The sequence below is a fragment of the Acinonyx jubatus genome, chromosome E2, assembly GCF_027475565.1.
Source record: "Acinonyx jubatus isolate Ajub_Pintada_27869175 chromosome E2, VMU_Ajub_asm_v1.0, whole genome shotgun sequence".
NCBI lineage: Eukaryota > Metazoa > Chordata > Mammalia > Carnivora > Felidae > Acinonyx > Acinonyx jubatus.
The window spans coordinates 26,314,916-26,340,009 of NC_069396.1; the positions used below are offsets into that span (position 1 = coordinate 26,314,916).

Consider the following 25,094-nt stretch of genomic DNA (forward strand, 5'->3'; position numbering starts at 1 on the left):
GGGGGGGGAATCAAGGGAGTAAACATACTAAAATACTTTTTAATTGCTGCATGTGCCAGTGAAAAAATCTGAAAAATTTTTGCTTATCTCTTTTTTGGTTCTTTCCTTCTCTCAAACAGCAAGCTTGGGCAACAGATGATGTAGCTCAGATTTATGATAAGTGCATTACAGAACTGGAGCAGCACCTACATGCCATCCCACCAACTTTGGCCATGAATCCTCAAGCTCAGGCTCTTAGAAGTCTTTTGGAGGTTGTAGTATTATCTCGAAACTCTCGGGATGCCATAGCTGCTCTTGGATTGCTCCAGAAGGTTAGTTCTTTTTTAAGTTTGTTAGAGAGGGAGCAGGGGATGGGCAGAGAGAGGGAATGAGAGAATTCTAACCAGGCTCCACCCCATCAGCACAGAGCCAACATGGGGGCTCAATCCCATGAACCATGAGAGCATGACCTGAGCCGAAGTCAACAGTCAGATAGATGCTTAACTGACTCAGCCACCCAGGTGCCCCATTAAATGTTATTTTTAAGAAGAAACTATGTTTGTAAATCTAGTGACCTGCACCGTCGCCTACTTAAGTTAGATTCAGATTTTAAAATTAAGATAAAACAAATTTTGTTTGGTAAAAACGGTGAGTTTTTCCCAGAACAGAATGTAGTCATGGCACTTACCAACGGCAAAGTGGGAAAATCTTTTTTTATTACAATTTTTTGAAAACACAGTTATTTAAGAAACTTTAAAAGACAGCACTTTAGATTTGGAGGGAAAGGTTGATCCACGTAGGTGGGTTATGTGGGAGGGTTGTTACGGACCATTGGATTTTGACTGTGTAGGGACAGTGGGACTTTTTATGTGAAGAACACATGTGAATATAAATTAGAATTGAGAGAGAGAGAGAGAGAGAGAGAGAGAGAGAGAGAGAGAGTGTGTGTGTGTGTGTGTGTGTGTGTGTGTGTGTGTGTGTGTGAGAAAAAAGGGTTTTGGTGAGTGGAGACATTGTTAACTCGAGGCTCCAGAAGATATATTGTAATTTCTGTTAAGGTTTGGTTTTTGGCTTTGAAAGTTGGGCTGAATACTATATTTTCCATGTTTGTGAATACTGTTTTTCTTCCATAGGCTGTAGAGGGTTTACTAGATGCCACAAGTGGTGCTGATGCTGACCTATTGCTGCGCTACAGGGAGTGCCACCTTTTGGTCTTAAAAGCTCTTCAGGATGGCCGGGCATATGGGTCTCCATGGTGTAACAAACAGATCACAAGGTCAGTATCCATCTTAAACAAGTACTGTTTATTAGACTGCTTTCTAAGATACATGGCCCTTTTCATGTCCAGAGGTTTCCTTTTTTTCTAGAAGGCAAATGGGACTTTGACGAATATACAAAACCAGTACTTTGCTTTGGGGAATAAATTGCAGATCATTGGTTTTAAAAGGTTTCAATGATTTCTTGGCAGTGGTGTTCACATATAAATATTTCATTGTCTTAAGTGGAATGCTTTGTTTTCTAGGCTTTGAAAGAAAAGCTTGAGTTTTAACACTGTGCTGTCTGTTCTGCTTCATTATTGGCTATTTTGAATTTTGGATACTGATTTGCATTTGGTTCTCAAAGCATCCTTAATTTGGAACAAATTACCACTGAATAAAATAGGATCTTTCTTTTACCTGTTACAGTATGGTTAAGCCTATATGAGTAAAGAAACACTTTTTCTAGGTGCCTAATTGAATGTCGGGATGAATATAAATACAATGTTGAAGCAGTGGAGTTGCTAATTCGCAATCATTTGGTTAATATGCAGCAGTATGATCTTCACCTAGCACAGGTATGGAAGGAATTTTCTTAAACAGAAAAAGGGCTCTGGTAGCTGGGAAGTGTGTTTGCCATAAGTGTTGTTTATCTTACGTTGTGCTTTCTGTGTTGCCAGTCAATGGAGAATGGTTTAAACTACATGGCCGTGGCATTTGCTATGCAATTGGTAAAAATCCTGCTGGTGGATGAAAGGAGTGTTGCTCATGTTACTGAGGCAGATCTGTTCCACACCATTGAAACTCTCATGAGGATTAATGCTCACTCCAGAGGCAATGCTCCAGAAGGGTGAGGATGGTGATGGGATCTTTGTGTGTTGAGTCTAAGAACAAGCTTTAGAAATGAATGTGCAGATTTACTAACATTACCTATTAGAACTGCTGTACAACATGTGGGAAGCTTTAGTGAGGCCTAATATTGTCCCTTGAAGTATGAGAGCTTAACTAACCGCCAAGCCACCTTGCTGTAGAGCAAGCAGTACATACAGTACTAGACTTGGTGTCAGGAGTCCTGTGTTTAAGCCCTGGCACTTTAAATTTTGATTTTAGGCAAGTTGACTTACCCCCCCTCCTCAAGCCTTTTCTTGAATAAAATAGAAATAGTATCTCAGAGAATTGTTGAGATTAAGATAAATAACAAACTATGGCACATGGTAGGCGCACAGAGTGTTTGTTAACTATGCACACCAGCTCCATCTCAACAGGCATCATTTTTTTTTGGGTCAAGAAGTGGCTTAAGTGAGGTCAGTCAGTCATTTGCATATTATGTGGTCATGAGTAAACAGGAAGAGACCAAAGATAGCTTTGCTTAAGTATGGAAATCACTGTTGTGGTTTCTATTAAATAAGCAGATTGTCCAACTGTATGTCTGTGAAATCACAACCATGAGTAGACTGATTTTCACTCTGGATTTATTGTACTAGATTGCCCCAGCTGATGGAAGTAGTGCGATCCAACTATGAAGCAATGATTGATCGTGCTCATGGAGGCCCTAACTTTATGATGCATTCTGGGATCTCTCAAGCCTCAGAGTATGATGATCCTCCAGGCCTGAGGGAGAAGGCAGAGTATCTTCTGAGGGAATGGGTGAATCTCTACCATTCAGCAGCAGCTGGCCGTGACAGTACCAAAGCTTTCTCTGCGTTTGTTGGACAGGTAGAGCTTTTGGAAAGAAAGGTGCTTTTTATTCAACATAAGTAGGGTGTGATGCCTCCAATATTTAAGCTCAGTATTATGTACCTGTGGTCAGACAGTTACCTCCATACTCATGTAAACCAAAATGTCAGCATCGTTACTCTGTTAAATTGATAAAGCCTATTTCATTCCTCATCTTTGGACACTAAGCAGTAAATTCAACATTTCACGTCCCCTTTAGTTCTATTTATCCCATTTCAGTAGTCATAGCTACAAAATACAGTGGATCAGATAATGAATAATGAAATAGCCACATGTATGTATGTAGTAATTTTACTAGCTTGATAATCAATAGGGAATTTGGGGCTAATTAATATTCTCATAATAGCCCATGTTTTTAAAAATAAGAAAATGCAACAAAATCTTAAATATTTAAATGGTAGAGCCTTTTATTGTATTTTCTAAACTAAGTAGCTTATCTGCCTATAATTGGTTAACATGGTTTTTTGGGAAATAGTTTCTATTTATTTTCATGTGATTTTATCTAAATTGGACTTTGACTTAAAGTGTTAGGAAACCATTTCCTAGAAAAGAATATTTGAACAGGATGAGTAAACAACAATGTAGGAAGAGAGTGATGGTACCATTTTAGCATTCTGTTTTTGATTATTACTGGCTGTTTTCAACCACTGTAAGGGATTCATACTCAGTAGCCAGTTTGTCCTGATCATACTACTTAATTGCCTGAGTGGTGCTTTTGCTGAACTGGCCTTAGAATTCCTTTAGTAGAACTATTGTAATGTTTATTCAGGGAGAGATACTAGCTTATCTGCTTATTTCTGCAGATTGACCATTATATTTTTTAAACTGAGACCAAAGCATAGGTGTGCAACCAAAGAAAGATTGCAATTAGATCTATTATCAAATAAATGACAGTGGATTATGGAAGAGCTGATTAGAATTTTAAAAGTTAAAAATTGGATTTACTGTTCAAGATGAATGTTAACTTGGTAAATAAATCATACTAAGTAGGTCTCTACCTTAAAAGAATTTTAAAATACACCTTATTGCAAAGTTGTTGTTGAATATTTACAGTTTGATTTTCTGATTTGGATGGAAGAACTTTGAATCAGTTGGGGTTTTTTTGTGATCATCAAAATTTCATGGGTATGGATGTGGCGCTTGTCTCAGCTCTTCCTGCTGGCTTATTTACTCTTGTTTCTTATCTCTGTTTGAAAAAGATACTGTATTTATACTTTTTATTCTCTTTTGCATCCTTTTGAGAATTCTTTCTTCCTTGACCTCCTTGATAACAGCAGTCTGTCTTTGTTACCTCCTCCTGGTAGTTTCTCAGATTTCAATGTACAAAAGTCCCTTTGCTGACTTTCTGTCTTGCCTAGGGTACATAAGTTTCAATTCAGTTATTTTACTGCTTATCAAGGGACAGTGAAATTGTTTTAAAGTTTCCAAGATATCGGTCAAGTTTCCATTTTGGGCTTGGTTTCTTTAAGCACTGACCTCCTTCTCCCTCTGCACCCTTAACACCTCTTATACTGCCTTCTTTTTTTGTACTAGCCAAATAACTTCTCTGCTTCACTTCCAAATCATATGTCATAAAATTTGTTCTTTATCCTTTGTTTTGAAGAAATTCATTCTGTCCGTGTTATTTTAAACAATTTACGTCGAAATAAACTCAATTTACATTTAAGTAGCCAGGTATGATCTGTGGCTATTTTCTTTGGTACCTACTTATTGTGCAAATTATTACTTGACTTTTCATGTTGCAGCTAGTTGGAGTTTAAAAATTTTGTTACTGGTTAAGTCAGTCGGGAGAAGTCATCTTAAATTCTGTGGAAAAAGTAAAATATACATAATTTAATCTCTTACTTGGGGGAATTATGAATTGGTTAGAATGTCTAACTATGACTTAGTAGGTTACTAAAAGTTGGTTCGTTTGCCTAGTTAATTTTTCCACTTTACTTGGCTATGGACTGTTAACTCAAAATTGCCATGTTACTATTTCTTTCTCAATTTCCATCATTTCTGTTCTCCATTAAACTTAAAACTAAGGAATTCTGTCATCTGTCCTTAATGGATAAATCATTTTCATGACCCCTGTTTTTACAAAGTAAGAAGTAGAAATGTGACAAGGAGTAAATGGGAGAATACCTCTTAAATATGAAAATTAAAAAATTATTTGTGTGTATTATATCTCACTGTGTTTTATATTTTTATTCCTTTGGTAGATGCACCAGCAAGGAATCCTGAAGACTGATGACCTCATAACAAGGTTCTTTCGTCTGTGTACTGAAATGTGTGTAGAAATCAGTTACCGTGCTCAGGCAGAGCAGCAGCACAATCCTGCTGCTAATCCCACCATGATCCGAGCCAAGTGCTATCACAACCTGGATGCCTTTGTCCGCCTCATTGCACTGCTAGTGAAGCACTCAGGGGAGGCCACCAACACTGTCACAAAGATTAATCTGCTGAACAAGGTCTGAAATTCTCTCTTGCCTTAGTGTTGATACACTTGAAGCCTGCATCAGTGGTTCTTAGGGCCCAGTCCCTTCCCCAAAACATTTTGTAATAGCCCTTTTTCTGTCCTGAAATTAAACTCATAGATAGTATTATAAACATAGTCATTAAATATTAGAAGAGTGTAGTGTCTGAACTAAAAGTCCACCCCTCCTCCCCCTCCAACCACCAGAAGGTATTTCAGTATGTTAATGTTTGGTAATGACTATACTGGAAGATATTTAGATAATGTAGAATTTTGGGCTATGCGCAGAATCACCCTGAATGGGGTGGCTCGACCTGTCCACTGATAACAGATTAGCACCTCAGATACCAGGAGTGACATTGCAGTTGATTGTTTTCTTTAAAGGAACAAAATGGTTTTCTTTTGACATATATAGAATTCCTGGAAATTTCAGTATTAAAACTGCAAAAACGAACTTAGAGTTTGGTCTTGGGTAATTACAAGTAGGTTGCCCTGTCCCTCACTCTCCAGTGGGAAAATCCAGTGGAATGCAGTATGGTTCTTTGTGTTTTTAAATTTATTTATTTTGAGAGAGAGCACTCAAGCTGGGGAAGGGCAGAGAGACAGAATCCCAATCAGGCTCCACGCTGTCAGCCCAGCCCATTGTGGGGCTCTATCCCACAAACCATGAGATCATGACCTGAGCCAAAATCAAGAGAGGCTTGACTGTTGCTGAGCTGCCCAGGCACTTCCAGTTCTTTGTGTATGTGAGACATTTCTGCAGCCTGAGAGCTTCCCTGGCTTTCCGTCTATTAAATGCCAAGAGAAGTATAAACCATTTTGCTTCTTGTCCGCTTTACTCACATCAGACCAGAAAAATTAGGTTGTTACATTGTATTAACATGATGGAATACGATGTACCATGTTCCTTTCTAAAGCTTACAAAAAAACCAGTATTTGTGGAGAGTATGTTTCTGGTCTAAGATCATTGAAATTCAAAGAAAACAAAATTCTGCAGGCCACATCAGTGTATGGCCCTTTTGGGTGCCAGCATATAATTTTGTATTCAAATGATATGTGTCCTTTAATGTGGGACTTAAGAATACAAGGTAAAAAAACTTGTCTGATGAGTGGTAAGTGAATTATTTTTATGATATACAGACTCGTAATCTGTGTGCTCCGTAGGTTCTTGGTATAGTCGTGGGAGTTCTCCTGCAGGATCACGATGTCCGGCAAAGTGAATTTCAGCAGCTTCCTTACCATCGAATTTTTATCATGCTGCTCTTGGAACTCAATGCACCTGAGCATGTATTGGAAACCATTAATTTCCAGACACTTACAGCTTTCTGGTGAGTATTGTTGGATTTAATAGAGATTTCCCATTAAGGATTGCTGTTTTGTTGGTAAAATTTGAGAAGTAGTATTCTTGTGGATTTGAGGCATGTTGATTTGTAATACATCTTGAATGTTACTTACTTATATTGATGTGGTATTCACCATATTTAACTTGGACCTTCTTCTGACTAAGGTTTTCTTCTTTCAGCAATACATTCCACATCTTGAGGCCTACCAAAGCCCCTGGCTTTGTGTATGCCTGGCTTGAACTGATCTCCCATCGGATATTTATTGCAAGAATGCTGGCACATACGCCACAGCAGAAGGTGTGGCTGCAGTTTATCTCCTACAGATGAAGACTGTAACTACTTGGAGCTTATTATTAGCACTTTTAGTCATTTAGTAATAATTTTACTTATTCCAGGTTTAGTCGAGAATAATTTCATGTGGAGTAAAGTTTTGGAGAGAGGTTTAACAAGTACTTGACTGCCTCTGCCTAGAAGCCATTCCTCGGTGATTAGGGTATTGCTTTTCCAAGTGTCTTGTGAGCCATCTGTGTTAATTTCTTAAGGACTTTTTAAAAACTGAAACCTTGGAGCACCTTTGTAGACTTATATATAAAACTTCGAATAATGGAGTTCTAGAACCCGCCAGTTTTACAGGTTCTCACCTTAAATGCTAAAGACTGTCACACTCAAGGGTGAAGACTGCTGGCCTGTATTTGGAGAAATTAGGATCAAGTTTTAGTAAAGAGTTTTATTTTTTTAATTTATATTATTTTTAAGTGTTTATTTTTGAGAGACTGAGTGTGTGTGTGTGAGCAGGGGAGGAGCAGAGAGAGAGGGAGACACAGAATCCAAATCAGGCTCCAGGCTCTGAGCTGTCAGTGCAGAGCCCGATGCAGGGCTCGAACCCCCAAATTGTGAGATCATGACCTAAGCTGAAGTAGGACACTTAAATGACTGAGACATCCAGGTGCCCCCTTTAGTAAAGAGTTTTTAAAGTGTAATTGCAATAAACATAGTTAACACGAGAGATTTCTCTCCCATCTTGCAATTAAATGGCAAATGAATATGGTAGAACATATCCTTGATTGGCCTTTCAGAAGAAAATATGACTAATGTGCTTGGCAAAAAAGAAAGTGAGCTAATCCTTAAATGGAGTGTATATTGTTTGATATTCCAGGAGGAGAAACACAATAACATATTGAATAAAATTGCCCCCAAATAAACATACTTAGTAAAATTGGGAGTTGGTGACAGGTTCAGCCATGTTTGGCTGAAAATAGAGGATTTATAGTGTGAACTTTTTATTAACTGGATCAAATTATTTGACAGGAGTTGGGAGTGGGGAAAGAAATGGTTTGAGACCTAGGACTTAATTAAAACAAGGAACTTAAAAATAAATAAATACAGGAAAGAAGGAAGGAAACAGACCTCTGTCAGTTTCTTAGTTGACTGTTTTGTGTTGTGTCTGGAATTTTCTCCAGGTTTACTACTCCTCTTCAAATTTTGCTTACAGGCACAAGGACCCATACATCCTAGAATTCTGGAGCCATTTTGTTTTAAATATTTCTCACTGTTTCTGTAATTATCCTTACTCCTTTTTAATGCCAGTCTTCAAGAGACTTATTTATGTCAGTATTCTCTAGTTCTATTAGTCTGAAGAAGATAGTAAACAAGTCAACTTTTTGGTGGTAGAACAGCACCCGAGTAGAATTAGGACTCATGTACATTTCTTTCTTTCAGGGATGGCCTATGTATGCACAGCTACTGATTGATTTATTCAAATATTTAGCGCCTTTCCTTAGAAATGTGGAACTCACCAAACCTATGCAAATCCTCTATAAGGTAATTAATCTAGAGTTACAAATTAAAATAAAATTTAAAAATACTTACACACTCTCAACTGGGAATGTGAGGCCTAATATTTTTTATTAAGCTTTTAAAGTATAATATATATTCAGAAAAGTGCAAAAGTCAAATGTTCTTGTATAACCAGCACCCGAACAGGGTATTCCATATGTTCAGCTTTAGTAGATACTACTACTTTTATAAAATATACATAGCTGTTAATTGACACACCAGCATGTGCCTGGTATTTACTGTTTTGTGTTAGCCATTTTGGCAGTTGTGCAGTAGGATCTCATTGTGGATTTAGTTTGGATTCCCTTGATTTTTCTTTTTTTTTTTTTTTTAAATGAATAGCTTGGCCATTTGGATATCCTTTTGTGATGCTCCTCTTCCAGTTTTTTGCTCATATTTCTACTAGATTATCTGTTTTCTTTTTATAGGACTGCTTCATACATTCTGGATATAAGCCCTTTGTTTAATATATATTCAAACATTTCCTACTCTTGTGGCTTTTTTACTCCCTTAAAAGTAGGGTGTCTTTTGAGGAATGGAAACTTTAATGTAGTCAGAATTACCAAGTTTTTACTTTCATCTCATGTAAGAAACCTTTTTTTTTTTTTTTTGTATCTGACGTAAGAAATCTTTGGCAGTCCCAAGTCGCATTCTCTTCTGTGTGTGCTCTGTTCACTGCCCAAGAAGCCGTATAATTCTGGCTTTTACGCTTAGGAGGTATGACCTATCTCAGAGTTATTTTTGTGTATGGTAAGATTTGTTTCCTCCTCTTTCCTTATATCCCCACCCCAATAAATAATGTACAGCTTTTCAGTACCATTCTTTATTCCCTATTGAATTGCTTGGGCACCTATGTCAAAATAATGACCATTTGTGTATGGGTGTCTCTCTAGTTCATCTGTTTTGTGTTCTTAGGGCAGTTATAAAACTGTCTTGAGTTGTAAGACTTACATATAAAGCCAGAGTAATCAAGCAAAGTGATTCCTCTTCAACTTTGCTCTCTTTTAAGATTATTTTGGCTATTTTGTGTCATTTGCCGTTGCATAAAACTACACAGTCATCTTCACTTCTAAAAGCTGGCTGGGATTTAGATTGAGATTGCAGTGAATCTCTAGATCATTTTGGAGAGAATAGACATCTTAATAATATTGAGCTTTCAATCCTGAACATGAATATTTCTATTTAGTTAGGTCTTTAATTTTACTATGCAGTGCTTTGTAGTTTTCAGAATAGAGCTTTTCAACCTCTTTCTTTAGACTTATGCCTATACATTTTGTGGGTTTTTTGGTGACATTGTAAAATGTCTTTAAACTTTTTCATACTTGGTAGCAATGTATAGAAACAAACTGATTTTTGTATATTGGCCTTGGATCCAGCTACCTTGCAAAATTTACATTTTCTGGGAGTTTATGAGTGTCTTTTGTGGGGAGAAGTGTATTCTGTATTCGTTCCATCAACATGTAACTTTGGGTTTGTGTTTTACTTTTTCTTGCCAGTAACTCCCAGGAAAGTGTTGAATAGAAGAGAGTGATAATGACATGTTTGTCTCATTAATGATCCTAAGGAAGGTTTTTAGTTATTCACCATTAAGTATAATGTTTTTATAAATCTAGTTTTGTTTTGCAGATACCATTATCTGAATAAGGAAATGCCCTCTATTCATAATTTGTTGAGTTTTTAAATCATTAAATAGTTATGGAGTCATATTGAATGCCTTTTTGCATTCAAGATAATGTAAAACATCTTTTTTCTGTTAATATTATAACTCCATTAATTTTAAAATGTTTAAACTGCCATTGCATTTTGAATCATTTGGTCATGATATATCACTGTTCTTTCTATTTCTGATATTTAGGATTTTTGTGTGACTTTTCACATCAAATTTTGGTGTCAAGATTATGCTAATCTCATTGAAAAAGTTGGGGAAAGTTCTCTTTAAAAATTAAAAAAAAAAAGTTTGGGGAGCTCTTATTCATTGATTTTAGAGATGCTGGGGGTGGGGGGAGAGCCACAAGGGTGGGGAGGAGCAGAGAGAGGGGGACAGAGGATCCCAAGTGGGCTCTGTACTGACAGCTGTGAGCCCGATGCGGGGCTCAAACTCATGAACCGTGAGATTATGACCTGAGCTGAAACCAAGAGCTTAACCAACTGAACCACCCAGGCATCCCATTCAGATTTTATTTTGATTGGGGTTTTGGCAAGTTGGTTTTTAAAGTAGTTTATTTTATCTGAATTGTCAAATTTATTAGCATATAACTGGGGGCCATTCTCTTAAACTGTTATGTCTGTAGGATCTGTAGTGATGGTCCCATTTCATTCTTGCTATTAATATTTTTTCCATTAGTAGGGTTTATCAATTTTATTAATCTTTTCAAACAGCCAATTTTGGTTCACGCTCCTTTAATACTTTTTAAACATGTAATTGATTTTGGCTCTTTTACATTCTTGGTTTTCATAAATTATGTTTTTTCAGCTTCTGAAGTTAGAAGCCTATGTCTTTTTTTTTTTTTTTTTTTTTGCTAGCCTCTTCTAGTATACAGCATTTAAGGTATTAAGTCCCCAAAATTAGATTTTGGTGATTTCCAGATGTACATGTATATATTTTGGTAAATCACTTGTGACACAATTTTTTATTAAAGCCTGTAATTTGTTAATGAAGCATACTTTATACTTTTATCTTGTTTACTTGAGTTAACATTCATGATAGTATAAATGTTACTCCAACTTTCCAACTTAATATGAAAACAACCAATGTTTTTCTCATTTTTTAAAAATAGGGCACTTTGAGAGTGCTGCTGGTTCTTTTGCATGATTTCCCTGAGTTCCTTTGTGATTATCATTATGGATTCTGTGATGTGATCCCACCTAATTGTATTCAGCTAAGAAATCTCATCCTGAGTGCCTTCCCAAGAAACATGAGGCTCCCAGACCCATTCACTCCTAATCTGAAGGTAAAGTTCTAAACATTTCAAGGAAAAACAAGGTTACATCTTAGTATTTCAGTCCTTTTCTCTGGTTGTAGACTTATTTAACCTGTCTTTCCCCAGCATAAACCACATATAAGTTATTTGTTAGATAAGGATGCTCTTTGGGGGTAGGGGGCAATCATGTTATTAAGCCTGCTGAATATTGGTTTACAGTTTTGCCTAGCTGCTGTTTTTAGTTAATTTTGATAGTAAGTTAATTTTTGCAGAACGTCAACCAAGGTTTTGGGCCAGTCACTTGCTGGGTGGCCCTGATTGCACAGAATTTCAGAACAGACATTTATAATACCTGTATTCCACAGGTATTTTTTGTGTGTCACCCTGATGCAGCTATTGTAATTCTTATGTATTTTGTATTCTTTTTCTTTCACATGCATTTTTTTTAAAGTAACAAGTATGATGTTCTTTTCTTCTGAGGCATCTTTTCAAAGACTAGGGCTCTTGGTGAGTGAGCAATATCTCCTCTGTACCCTTACTTTGAAATCCAAGTCCAGGAAAAAAATAACTAGTGCTACACATTATTAGGCTTGTTCACAGAAGGTACCTATCCTGCCTTAATTTAGAAAGATGATTTACTACAGAATGAGAGATTCCTACCTTTTATAGATTTTTAATTACAGATTAATAAAAAGTGGCAGCTCTTTGTAAGATCTTACATTGTATAGTTTTAGAAAAACAATCCTTTTTAGCACAGATGGAATTTGCTGTTAACTCCTACATATGCTTCTGGTTTTGATTATTGTATCTATCTGTGGCAGGTGGATATGTTAAGTGAAATTAACATTGCACCCCGGATTCTTACCAATTTTACTGGAGTGATGCCACCTCAGTTCAAAAAGGATTTGGATTCCTATCTTAAAACTCGATCACCGGTCACTTTTCTGTCTGATTTGCGCAGCAACCTACAGGTTAATTGGTTTGACTTAAATTTTCAGCTGTGTCTGTGAGTGGTCTATTTGGGAGTCAACCAGATTTAAAAATTTCTCATGGTTGGATGAGATTCACTGAATTATGCATTATATACTAGTTCATCTTATCAATGATACAAAGCCTTAGAAGAGGCAACCAGGGGAACAGGCTGATTTTCTGTACGAATACATGGCTGATAATGGTTCCCTTTCAGTACTCCCAGATGATTATTGTTGTTTTTAATATTTGTTTATTTTTGAGAGACAGACACAGAGCATGAGCGGGGAGGGGGAGGGAGACAGGGAAGGAGGAAAGGGAGACACAGAATCCAAAGCAGGCTCCAGGCTCTGAACGGTCAGCACAGAGCCCAACGTGGGGCCTGAACCCACGAACCATGAGATCATGGCCCAAACCAAAGTTGGACACTCAACCAGCTGAGCCACCCAGGCTCCTCCCACACCCCATGATTGTTCTTAATAAGGGGATTCTGTCTTAGTTTGCTGTTTTATTTTTTTTTTAATTTTTTTTTTCAACGTTTATTTATTTTTGGGACAGAGAGAGACAGAGCATGAACGGGGGAGGGGCAGAGAGAGAGGGAGACACAGAATCGGAAACAGGCTCCAGGCTCTGAGCCACCAGCCCAGAGCCCGACGCGGGGCTCGAACTCACGGACCGCGAGATCGTGACCTGGCTGAAGTCGGACGCTTAACCGACTGCGCCACCCAGGCGCCCCGATTTGCTGTTTTAGAAAAGGACTTGAAATCGTGTGGTCTTTCCACACCAGAGTACCACTTTTCCCTCTCTCTAGATTATTTTTTTCTTCAAGATTTTAAGAATGCCCCATACCCAACATGGGGCTTGAATTCACAACCCTGTGATCAGGAGTCACACACTCCACCAACTGAGCCAGCCAGGCGCCCCTCCCAATATTTTTTATCATTGAGATAATAGACTGACTTTATAAACTGTACTTTTTTGCTGGCACCTGTTAAAGCTTTGCCTTCCTGTTACTGACACAACTACCCATAGACAGATGTGTTAATTTGTTCAGCAACCTCACAAAGTTAAGTAAATTTCTAAAAGTTAAATCCCAAAGAACACTGAGAGCAGTTCAGCTTTTCTATGAAGGTGTAAAAAGGGTTTAGAAATAGTGAGTCCTCTATGAAAATAAGGAGTTTTCTGTTTTGTTCATTTAGGTATCCAATGAACCTGGCAATCGTTACAACCTCCAGCTCATCAATGCACTGGTGCTCTATGTAGGGACTCAGGCCATTGCACACATCCACAACAAGGGTAGCACGCCATCAATGAGCACGATCACCCACTCGGCTCACATGGACATCTTCCAGAACCTGGCTGTGGACTTGGACACTGAAGGTGAGTGAAACTAGCCAATTCTCAGAGTTAAGTTCTCTGTACTGTTTGCCACAGTCTGGTCATAGAAATACTTTGTCATAATAGGCATATAATATTTTGTTAGTCTGTTTATGGCTCTGGCTATTTTCTTTTTTTGGGTGGTGGGGAAACTCTTGCCGTGAGTGTATAGTGGAGTTTTCCAGAGGCTACAGGAAACAATACTGGAGCAGACTGAACACAGGATTAGAAGAATCCAGCTGTCTTCTATTAAATGACATTAAATAGATCTGTGAAATTAGGGATATTCTTCCCTGATTTTTTTGGGGGGGCAGGGAATGCTTTTATTAACATGTATTAATAAGCAGGGTATCTGTTTTTAAATATTTCTAAAAATTGTAATGTGGAAAATAAAAAAATATATCTCCCAGAAGTGGAAACCTGAGAACCACTGGTTGAAACTAAAGGACACGGGAAAGGCCAGGATCCCAAATCCAAACCCTAGCCACTCAGAATGATGTCTTTTGCCTTGGCCTCTCAGAGCAAGTCTTTAATAAAGTTTGTTTTCTGAATTTCTAGGTCGATATCTCTTCTTGAATGCAATTGCAAATCAGCTGCGGTACCCAAATAGCCACACTCACTACTTCAGCTGCACCATGCTGTACCTTTTTGCAGAGGCCAACACTGAAGCTATCCAAGAACAGATTACAAGGTAAGGGAGAAGTTTTTTGGATGATTCTCAATGGTTGCCTCTTCCCCTTAACTTATGCATCGAGTGTGTTTTCTGTGCACTGTTCGTTGAGATCTTCTTTGTGTCCATTTAAAACATCTTTTACATGTGGGATATGGGATATAGTAGTGAACAAAATGTACATTGATTCCTACCCTGGTAATTAGTCTGATGGACACAGAATTACAAGTAGAGAATTGCAAATCATAATCATTGCTAAAATAAAAAGGTTTTGACAAAAGGTATAGGTATCTTGATTGAAAATCAAGTTTCTCTCAGATGGTAGCGATAACATTTTTATCCAGAGTCCAGAATTCACATAGGCCTATTAAAAGGCATTTTGTTAAAGAGTTTGGGCTTTTTCCTTCATCCTCTAGGTTGAAAGGTTTGAAGGAGAAATAGAGGATTGTACTTGGCGTTTTCCTAATGATAAACTACACCAGAGATTAGGCAATGGGTGGATTCTGGTGAGAGAGATACACATTTTAAAAACTGGACCAGACTTTAAAAACTTGTCCCTTCACCTAATAGTTTGTGTATTACAGTATCTCATTAAATAATATCCTTATTTTCACACATACCCAGGTAGTATTAGAATTCATTTCCTTTCACTGGTTGTGCATTCCTTAAGTAGCTTTCTGTGAGCCATGTAATCTGATACTATTATCTTTTAACTTAGAAAACCTAGATTTGTATCCTGCCTCTTGCAATTAGTGAGCCTGGAAGACTAATTCGGAATCCACCTGCATTAACTGCGATATATCGTTTAGACCTTAATCCACCTGTCTTCAGTAAAGCTAGTAACTTTTGCATGTAGTTTAGTAATCAAGGAGAAAAGATAGGAATAAAGGTAAAGGAGAAGTGTTCATAAATTTCTAGGTTTCTCTGTGCATTAACTCATCTTTTCTTCCCTTCAGGGTTCTCTTGGAACGGTTGATTGTAAATAGGCCACATCCTTGGGGTCTTCTTATTACCTTCATTGAGCTGATTAAAAATCCAGCGTTTAAGTTCTGGAACCATGAATTTGTACACTGTGCCCCAGAAATTGAAAAGTGAGTTCAAAGTGATTTGTCTAAGAATGAAACAGATGATGGCTCTAGCTAGGGTGGGTGATTAAGAGGGTAATAATAGCCAGAGCTAATGTGACACAAGGGATTGCCAGGCCTCAAGTTTTATCACAAACTTGTGATTGTCTCTATTTTTCAGGTTATTCCAGTCGGTTGCACAGTGCTGCATGGGACAGAAGCAGGCTCAGCAAGTAATGGAAGGGACAGGTGCCAGTTAGATGGAACTGCATCTCTGCTGTAAATGTGTCAGCCTGGAGGTCCCACTGCACCAAGTTCGTAAACTGGCTGAAGAATCCTTTCAGCTCTTCCTGACTTTCCCAGCCCGTTGGTTCTCGGGTACCTGCCCCAATTACTGTTTGGGTCAGCTTCCTGTGTATGTGGGCACGTTCCAAAGTTTAAATGCATTTTTTTGACTCTTGGCCAAAATTTAGAAGATGCTGTGAATATCATTTTGAACTTGTGTAAATATATGAAAGAGAAAACTTTTGTCTGGAACTTCTTGGGTTTGTGCAAAATGTGTCCAAGGCAAGTAGATAAACTTGGTACCTGCCCAGCCTGTAACTGAAAAGGCTGCTGATGCCATCCACTTGTCTGGGGACAGAACAATACAGCTCCATGTCTTCTGACATTCCTGGTGTCCCAAAGAATAGCAAAAAAAGCCAGTTTAAATATTGTGTAACTTATTTTTTTAATGTGGACAGGGGACCTTGAAAATCACAAAGTTGTTAAAAATGTGTATGTGCTACTATTTGGTATGCTTAGGGGACATGGGAAGAGCTCACAATTGAGATCCCATGGGTTTTTGTTTTGCCTCTTCCCCAAATCTAAAGCCGACTGCTGGGAGAGCATCATTTTCTCATTTCTACTGGAGAACCTGCCCCCTTAGGCCCTGCAAGATGCAGTCAGCTCTTTTTATAACGTAAAACCGGACCAGGCCTAAAAGTGCCCCTTTCTTCTGATCCTTGTAATTTGTGGGAAAGGGAACTAATAGTGTATGAATTGCCCTTCCCCATTATCCCAGTAAATAGCCCTATATAGGCTATGTTGAACAACAACAAAGTCAAAAGGACCAATACAGCCCCTTTTGTAAGCATTTTGAATGTTTTGTAAATGTATTGGTCCACGTGTTGTATTTTGTAGCCTTTCTAGTTCCTGGGCTCTAGCTCCCATTACTTGTATGTGTATGCATACTGTAGTCAAAACATTAAAGTCATGACACACACATGACTCCACTGTGCCTTTCTCAGTAGTAGCAGTAGCCAGTGCTGGTGGTGAGGAAAGTGGACAACCCAGCCTCGCAGAGCCTGTTGCCAATGGGAAACGTCACTTCTTGCTGCATGGTAGATCACTTACATGAATCTGGCATCTTTAAACAAGCAAGGAAGTGAATTTTGTAGTGTTTCAGCAGTAGAAAAATCATTGGATCAGGTTTCTATGGTTAAATAATTACAAAACATTTTTCATACCCTTTGTCCCCATGGAGTTTTGATAATATATCACATATACCTATTTGTTTTAAAAAGTTTTTAAAATTTACACTATTTAAGATAAAATATACCTTAATAACTCAAGTTTTATGGCCACAGAGGACAAAAAGTGCAAGACCTCAACAGCAGAAATCTTAATGGGGCTTGAATGTCATTGGTGGCTTAGGGTTTCTTCCCTTACCGGTGGGCTGTGCCTTGTAGAGGAAACTTCAGACTCCTGAGGAAGTACAGTAGTTGTTGAGTGCCAGTGCCATATCATACTCTCTAACAGAAAATGAAGTCTTGGAGTGGGGGGATGCTTGCTCAGAACAGACCCAGGTCTACCTTCAAAGTCCACGTTGTAATTAAATGCTAGACTACAACAGGAACCTATCACTATCACATTTCTTCTAACCTTTGGTTCAGACTGAGAACAAAACAGCTATAAAATTCACTGATCTTAGTAACAGCAATCTGCAAGTCTGCTGTACCCAGTCCTTAAACAGGTCACCCTTATCTCAGTTACCCCTAGCACACCACCTTTGTTACTTTTCCTGTTGGTATTTATTAAAGGAAAAGCAAAAGACCCAGATTTTCCTTTTTTTCAAGCATCAATGAATGCGAGCTTAGAATAAAGTTCTTGTGGATGGTCTTTCAGGCAACAGGGAACCTGCTAACTTGTCAGTTCCAACAACTGGTGTAAGATCATCTTCTGACCATAGCGAACCTGCAAGGCCTGCTGTTCCCTCGAGCTGAGTTTGGTGTAGACCTCCTTGTTACTTAGTAAATCTTGTTCAGATTTTAAGTCTGTGGCATAGGTTTGCAGGGTCAACAAAACACTGTCCCGAAGCAGCTGTCTCCATGATGCTTTCAGCCTGGGGATATTTGTGACTGTCAAGCTCTCCTCTTCCCTTTTATCATCTCCCCATCCATCCTGGTCTTTAAACTCTCTGAACTCCTCAGCAGGCATGCATAGTACCTAGAAGCAATCATTGGGCCCTTTAATTTTGAATCGCTGAATTTAGAGAAAAGCCAGACCTATCTTGGCAGCATTTAAGTGTCCTCTCCCTCCATCCCACCTTTCCTCTTTCATGTAGTTCCAAATATTTCATCTATTCTCAGCCCTTTACCTTGAGTGTGGTGGTCAGTTCCTCTTCAGTGAGCACCTCCTCCCGCCCAATTACAAAGGCTCCCTCTTCCCCTACCATTTCCAGTTTGCATAAGAAATCCCAGCGTTCATACAGTAGGAGCCTTTCAGCTTCAACTTTTGTTCCTGTAGGTAGAAAAGCAATGTTGTGTAAGTCTCCATATACCCACCAGTTCATTTCTTCTTCCATCTACCCCACCCAGTCTACCAAAAAAGGGGCAACTGCTATTTAAGAGCGCTTGGGGTGGGGACAGAGACACATCCATCAGTGTAGTGTGCAAGACTTAATCCGACACTCACCCAGTAATGCTGCTTCACGAACTGTCACCATCTGAATGTCAGCTGTGTCATCCGTGTTGTCGGGATATGGTTCAACAAAACCATACATATGAATGAGTTGCCAATTAGCCATTTGTCCATAAGTGTTGAAAATTTCATGGCCTTTAGGAATGGGCTGAGTGGCCACCATCCGAAGACAATTCTGGGGTGGAAGGGAGAAGCTGGGACTAAGCCCTTCCCTGGCCAACCCACGAAGATCATTTCTGTTTTAGGAAAAGCCTCCGGTGGGTGCAGTTCAGCAATGGGACTGATGATACACCTTCCAACATTCTACCTTTTTAGTTCCTGTTAAGATCCTGTACAGGCATACCTCAGATTATCCAGGTTCAGTTCCAGAGCACCACAAAAGAGCAAATAATGTTAAAAGACAAAAAACCAAAAACAAAAGCCAACTTAAATGAATTTTATGGCTTCCCAGTGCATATAAAAGTGATGTTTATGGGGTGCCTGGGTGGCTCAACTGGTTAAGTGTCTGACTTTGGCTCAGGTCGTGACCTCACCTCATGGTTCGTGCATTTGAGGCCCAAGTTGGGCTTTGCACTTACAGTGTGGAGCCTGCCATGGATTCTGTGTCTCCCTCTCTACCCCTCCGCAGCTCACGTACTCTCTCAAAAATAAACATACGTTTAAAAGATTTTTAATAAAGCTTATGCCATACTGTAGTCTATTAAGTGTTCAACAGTATTACATCCTAAAGAACAGAAAAATGGGCTTTTCTTGCTAAAAAAAAAAATGCTAATCACTGAGCTTTCAGTGAGTTGTAACTGCTGGGATGAGATCACCAGAACAAATGTAGCAACAATGGAAAACTTTGAAATCCTGCAATTCTTGCAGTTACAATTCTTCCAAAAGTAGGACACAGACATGAAGCAAGTACTGTTAAAAAAGCAGCACTGACGGACTTGTTCAACACAGGGTTGCCACAGACGTTCAACCTGTAAATGCAGTATCTGAAGTATAATAGAACAAGGTATGCCTGTACAGTAGGATGAAAGGGGTAAAAGTCGCTGGGTTTTAAAATTGAACAATTAAACCAAGATCAAAGTAGAAATGGCAGATAGAGGCAAAAATTAAAAAATAGCCATTTCCTAAATTTTGATTCCATAAACTTGGATCTGATCTTGCAACTTTCCACATAGCAAATGGAATTGATATACCCTTGATATCAAGTTAGATTTGACCTATGACCATTCCCCTTTCCTCTCCTCCCTCCTCTTTCCCCAAAGTAGTGACAGTATATCTGACCCAGGCTGCTGTCCACTGGGCCCCAACACAATCTTGGTTCACTGGCACTGCACAGAGGAGCCAACCAACCTCTAGCACCAAGTAAATGGCAGTAGCTTATTACAGAATTAACCACAACTTTCTCTGCGGGTTTTGAAGTTTTGTGTTCTACTTCGTTGGAATACGCAAACTCAAAGTACATAACAGAAGAACTTCACCTACACATTTTTAGCCTGAGGAGAATGGAGCCCACCGAGCCCAACTGTGAGGGCAGCATCAACGACCAGCACTGGTTTGAATCAAATGCCTGATCATCAGTGCACATAATAACAATAACTGAGAGGGATCCACTCACTGGAGAGTATTCTAGATTGGCATTATGATTGGCTAAGTGGTTTAGTATGTCTGCAGCAGGCACCATCAAAGGGGAGTTTGGCTCCTTTTCATCCTCCTCTTCCTCCAGTGGTTCCTGAAAGCTGCCACAGAGAGAACTTTGCTAAAGCCCAGGGTAGAGTGAGAGACTGGGGTGTGGTTCACTGTTCTTTCCCCTCTCATCCCTCAACTGAGATCTAAAGAAAGGAGTCCTTCAAGGTTCGGCTCACTGACCTGTACGCCATCACAAGAGCCACGAGCTGGTGGTAGAGTTCCAGGGAGCGAACCCTGGGGCTGAAAAGATCCGGGTGGGCTTCCATGAACGGCAATACGATGGAATAGTATTCAGTGTGGATGTTAGCCAAGTCCTTCTCCACCGCCTCGGGTACGCCCGTGCCCTGCAGCAATCGCCGACGCTCCTCCTCGGGCCTGCGGTGACACCCCAGCCAGGCTCCCTTCACACACCCTACCGGGACTAGCGCTCGTGGCCCGATCCCCGGGCCAGGGCGGAGCGAGCCGCGAGGCTACGGGGCCGGTGCTCCCCGCCCCCACCAAGGCTCTCACCAGAACATCGGGTGCTCCAAGCGGCCTAGCTCCGGCCACATCGCAAAGTAAGGGCTCCAGGGCGAGGCCGGGGCCTGCAGCTCGTGCAGCAGCGCCAGCAGCAGCGGCACCCAGCCCGACTGGCTCTGCAGCGCGCCTCGCTCTGAGAGAGACACAGAGGTGAGAGCACCGGCGCGGCCCCGCGGCACGCCTCCCTGTCGCACCCCGCCGGCGCACCCACCTTGCTCCAGCAGGCCGCCGATGGAGCAGGTGTGCTGCGACAGGAGCGCGGCCCGCGGCACGGCAAACAGCAGCTCCCCGGGCTGCACGCTCTCCCGGGCCACCATGCCGTAGCCGGCCACCGTGCCCTGCCGGCTCACCGCCACCTGAGCAGGGGGAGCGGTAGGTCAGGGCTGGACTGCGCCCCAGCCGCGTCCGCCCGCACCCCCGCCTCCTCACCTTGGGACTCAGCTCCAGCCCCACCCGCCGGCACCAGCTCAGGAAGCCGGCCACAGGGTCCGGGTCCGGGTCCGCGTCGCCTCCCACAGGCCCCGCCACCTGAAACGAGCCAGCGCGGTGGAGACGGTCCGCCCAGGAGAACGCGCGGGAAGCGGGAAGGCATCGCAGCGTGCGCGCGGAGAGAAGTTCGCTCTGGGTGGGGGAGGGGACGAGGAGGGCGGCCAGGGACCTGCGCTAGGGAGCCGCAAGGACGCGCGGGACCGCACTGCGGGCGGGGTAGGGGTGAGCCGCAAGGGAAACGGGCAGGCCCCGCTCCGGCCCCCCGCAACTTACCCGCCGGCGCTTTGCCCTGGTCGCCATGGCGGAGGGCGCGCGACCCAGCCGCTCAGAAGCTCCGCGCTAGCGCTTCCGGCGTCCGGGAAAAGGCCTCTCGGGGGCGGGGCCACAGGCCCCGCCCCGGCGCCACGTGACGCGCGTCACGTGACGCTCGCCTCCTGATCCACGCGGAGGACGAGTGGGGATTTGCACCTGGTCAAATCATTCTTCCTGAGCACATTCTGTGGAGCCTGAGTGTCCCCAGTTGGGTTTAAGTCGGGTCCGATAAGGCGTGTCTCTGTGGAGCCTCGAGCCTGGTTCTGAGCCAGCCACAACTCTCCCCTTCGGTCTCTATGAGCTGAGACATTTCGGAATAGAAGTCCGGGTAAAAAACAAAACTCCCGTTTTCCCGGTACCAACCAAGGCTGTCAGCGCACCCAGGTGGGCGACCAGCCTGCCTTCCTGATCTCGAGTCTCCGTTAGCTACGGTCATCTAACCGTTTTACACGGAGCAGGTTGTCAATGTGCGTGCGTGCGTTTCGGAGTGTGGGGGGTCAGGTTGTGTGTGTTTCCGAGGGGCAGGGGGAGGGTTCCCAGAAGTAGAATAACCCGCCTCTGCCCGCACTCGCTAGTATATCCGTTTGTCATCATTTGCATAGCACATGGTGGGTTTTATTTTTATTTAGATGCTTCTTTATTAGTTGACACATAGCAGGTATGCAATTATGTATTTATTGAGTAAATGAGTGAATGAGTCCGAAATGGTGGTTAAAACCTGGGAAAGTAGCATGCTGTTAAGTAAATGAAGCATTGAATAGAGAGTGTTTTAAAGCCAAACAATGCCAAAGCCAGTTCTCAGCTTTACAATATTATTAGGGCAAATTCCTTCTCCTGAGGCTCCGTTTCCTCAGCTGTGAAACTAATATCTACCCTATGGAATTAATGTAAGAATTGACAAGATAATGAATGTGATCAGAACAGGAAATAGGTGGGGCACATGGCTGGATCAAAGTCGGTAGAGCAGACGACTCTGAATTTTGGGATCTGATTTCAGGGTCCTGAGTTCAAGCCCCAGGGTGGGGGTAGAGTTAAAAAAGAAAAAAGAACCAGAAATAGAAACATGGATGGACACTCCTACATATGCAACCCCATCTAAACCTCAAGAAGCACCAGCCTCAATGCTGCCTTCTCACGAGCTTCCTATGATGGGCCTGGTGTCACCACACTCAAATTCTTCTTAGTTTATTAGTTTTCCATACACTTAACTCTTAATACTTTGACAAGGGTTTTTATTTGTTTTACATTTTGTCGTCTCAAAGTTTCATGACATCAGCCACCAGAATACACAAAATTAGGTTCTTCGCTTTATATAGACAGGAAAATAATAAATTCCATTAAAAGTTCACTTTGACCAAAGAGACAACCTCCGATGGAAAACCACACGCAGGAAGACCCAATATACATATATATATATATATACATATATATATATAATGTATAGATATTTATAGATATCTTATCTGAAAGAAGACAGAAAAAAAAAAAATCCAAGATTTGCAGCGCTATCTACAGTTAAGAGGGGTTAATTCTACCAGCTTTTCAAACAGTCACATTTGATATTCAAAGGAAGCACGTGAGTGAATAGAACTGGGGACAGACTAACACTCCACCAGGCTCTAGAGCAGTCTAGTAATGGCTTAAGATTCTAGAAGGGGGTGATATGTGCAGAAATGTGGATGCAGGTGTCCTCTCAGCCTCAGAGCACCCCACACGCAACTGTCCCCTCCATAGCACTGCCTTTATCATTGCTCTTTTACTTGTTTTAGACTTTGTGGCAATTGATTTAGGCTCCAAGACAAGTGGCTCCTGTTTCTGGGCCAGGAGATTCTCCCTGATGGTGCAGGTGGGTTGGATGTGTGTGGCTCAGTCCTGGGCTTCACGTGAAAGGAGGGGACTGGGGTACATGGAGAGCCTTTCTCTTCTGCCTGGACCTTGTTCTCTTTTGGAACCTCCACCTCCCACCCCAGGACCCAGCAAGCCCCAGCCCAAGCCACTCCAACAGTCCTGAGATGGTGATGTGGGCCTGCAGAAGTCTCACTACCTTAGACCATTTCTTTCCAGATAAAATCTCTTCTTGCTTAGTGATGCCCACATAAAATGTTGGCATAGCTTGACCAGAACTCTCCCTAACAACACCATGTTTCTGGTGGCCTTGGACACACTGCTGCTGATTGGGTTGTCCTCCATGGAACCTGGGGACAAAAGAGGGGGTCTGCTGGGAATCTCAGCCACCACTGTCTCTAGTCACATACTGGCTCCTGAAGGCAGACACCGTGAAGTTCTCAGGGGTGCATCCGACCTTCATGGGCTATCCCAGCATTTAAGTTCAGCCCCCAAGTCAGGCCCCTATGGAGATACAGGATCAGGTGACTTTCTACCTCAGGGCCTTGGCTCAGACATGGGACAGGGCCACGAGGTGGTGGAGTGTGTGGGCTGGGACGGTCTGTGGTGTTCCTACCTGTAAGGTCCTCTGTGTTTGGTCTTCCTGGAGCAGAGAAACCCTGTTCAGCCCCTGCCTGCCTGTCTGCCTGGCCCTACATCACCAGGCTAGCCCAGAGAGCACCAGGAAAACTGCTGCCTGGTCAGAGCGCCCCCTTGTGGCTATGGTTCAGATGATTGTCACATGTGCAAAAGACAGAAACAGATGTGCTTGGTGGGGGAGATGGGGAGAAAGGGGCCTGCAGAGCTCCAGGGCCCCTACCTCCTAGTGCTCCCCTGTGCTGTCTCCTGTCACCCCGGTGCCTGAGCTGGACCCCATGCTCCTGCTGTCCCAGCACACCACCTCAAAACCCCATCCCATCTTCAAACCTGCCCTGCCCATGGGGGTCATCCCATGCTTTCTTCAGTCCAGGATATTACCCTGGATCCTGCCCAGAGAAGGACTTGAACTCTTTCCTTAGCAGATCCCCTTCCTCCCTGAGCCCTGCCCAGACTGTGGGGAGTTGGAAGAGGGGCCTAAGTCAGCCAAGTTAACAAGGTGAGTGAGGTGGGGGTGGGGAGGAGCGAGCCTCTCAAACCATCTGGAGACCGTTCTGCTGCAGCATCTAGGATGAATCCCCTGACGTTTTTAACAAAAGAGAAGTGAACCCATTTCCTCCCCCGGCCTTCACAAAAATAAACTAAAGGGAAAATGAGCCGGCGCGAGGATGCCAGTGGGACGTCGATGCGGGCGGGGGCAGGTGGGCATCTCTGCCAGGCTAGGGGCTTCAACAGGACACCTCCATGGTGTGATTGACCTGGCCCAGCCCCTCGCTGCTCTCCGAGTGGGTGCAGGCCTGCGGGCGGCTGCCATCCACCGAACCGGCACTGGTGAGCGACGCGGTACGAGAGCGGGCAAGGCGGGTCATGCTGGCCGAGGGCACTGTGGGCAGAGATGGGAACGGGCATGAGGACTGGCAGGCGGGTCTGGGTGCCAGCAGGCAGGAGAAGGGTTGACACAAGCAAAGCGGCAAGACCCGTTTTTCCAATGGCACAGAGGCCCCTCCCAAGCCAGGGCTCTGGCACCCACTCCATCAAG

General features: G+C 42.1%; 3 protein-coding genes across 18 annotated transcripts in view; 1 reads left to right on the forward strand and 2 right to left on the reverse strand.

Annotated features, from left to right (window-relative positions):
• CNOT1 (CCR4-NOT transcription complex subunit 1) overlaps positions 1-16,134 on the forward strand; it is a 101,495-nt gene extending 85,361 nt beyond the window's left edge. For 4 of the 7 annotated variants that reach the window (XM_015074543.3, XM_015074542.3, XM_015074541.3 and 1 more), the window contains 15 exons: positions 120-311; positions 1,113-1,255; positions 1,705-1,813; positions 1,916-2,085; positions 2,720-2,972; positions 5,177-5,425; positions 6,595-6,758; positions 6,953-7,070; positions 8,493-8,594; positions 11,387-11,560; positions 12,352-12,501; positions 13,699-13,879; positions 14,435-14,567; positions 15,503-15,637; positions 15,792-16,134. In XM_015074543.3, the coding sequence (XP_014930029.1) occupies positions 120-311; positions 1,113-1,255; positions 1,705-1,813; positions 1,916-2,085; positions 2,720-2,972; positions 5,177-5,425; positions 6,595-6,758; positions 6,953-7,070; positions 8,493-8,594; positions 11,387-11,560; positions 12,352-12,501; positions 13,699-13,879; positions 14,435-14,567; positions 15,503-15,637; positions 15,792-15,870 (2,352 nt within the window). In that variant the 3' untranslated portion in view covers positions 15,871-16,134. The remainder of the gene's footprint in view (positions 1-119; positions 312-1,112; positions 1,256-1,704; positions 1,814-1,915; positions 2,086-2,719; positions 2,973-5,176; positions 5,426-6,594; positions 6,759-6,952; positions 7,071-8,492; positions 8,595-11,386; positions 11,561-12,351; positions 12,502-13,698; positions 13,880-14,434; positions 14,568-15,502; positions 15,638-15,791) is intronic. The other 3 variants (XM_015074544.3, XM_015074547.3, XM_015074545.3) reach the window with 1 other exon arrangement.
• Positions 16,135-17,679: 1,545 nt separating this feature from the next.
• Positions 17,680-22,641, reverse strand: SETD6 (SET domain containing 6, protein lysine methyltransferase). 3 transcript variants are annotated; one of them, XM_027075884.2, is made up of 9 exons: positions 21,536-22,641; positions 21,203-21,301; positions 20,985-21,129; positions 20,765-20,906; positions 20,435-20,629; positions 20,184-20,304; positions 18,566-18,746; positions 18,249-18,391; positions 17,680-18,097 (listed from the first exon to the last, which is right to left on the reverse strand). In XM_027075884.2, exons 1-9 carry the CDS (start codon positions 21,560-21,562, stop codon positions 17,792-17,794), a joined length of 1,359 nt encoding a protein of 452 aa, XP_026931685.1. In that variant the 5' UTR covers positions 21,563-22,641; the 3' UTR covers positions 17,680-17,791. The 3 variants fall into 3 exon arrangements, with proteins under 3 accessions (XP_026931685.1, XP_053066328.1, XP_053066329.1); XM_053210353.1 differs by having other exon boundaries at positions 20,765-21,129; XM_053210354.1 differs by lacking the exons at positions 20,985-21,129; positions 21,536-22,641 and having other exon boundaries at positions 21,203-21,526.
• Positions 22,642-22,789: 148 nt separating this feature from the next.
• The window catches only part of NDRG4 (NDRG family member 4), an 80,000-nt gene continuing 77,695 nt past the window's right edge, over positions 22,790-25,094 (reverse strand). For all 8 annotated transcript variants that reach the window (XM_053210358.1, XM_053210357.1, XM_053210359.1 and 5 more), the window contains one exon: positions 22,790-24,938. In XM_053210358.1, coding sequence (XP_053066333.1) covers positions 24,784-24,938 — 155 coding nt within the window. In that variant the 3' untranslated portion in view covers positions 22,790-24,783. The remainder of the gene's footprint in view (positions 24,939-25,094) is intronic.

Excerpts from the sequence above, each read along its gene's own strand:
- SETD6 (XM_053210353.1), bottom strand. The coding sequence starts at position 21,562 with ATGGCGACCAGGGCAAAGCGCCGGCGG. Across the intron at positions 21,302-21,535 it reads CCAGGGCAAAGCGCCGGCGG|GTGGCGGGGCCTGTGGGAGG; the intron begins GTAAGTTGCGGG and ends GGCTCGTTTCAG. Across the intron at positions 20,305-20,434 it reads GCTCTTGTGATGGCGTACAG|CTTTCAGGAACCACTGGAGG; the intron begins GTCAGTGAGCCG and ends TCTCTGTGGCAG.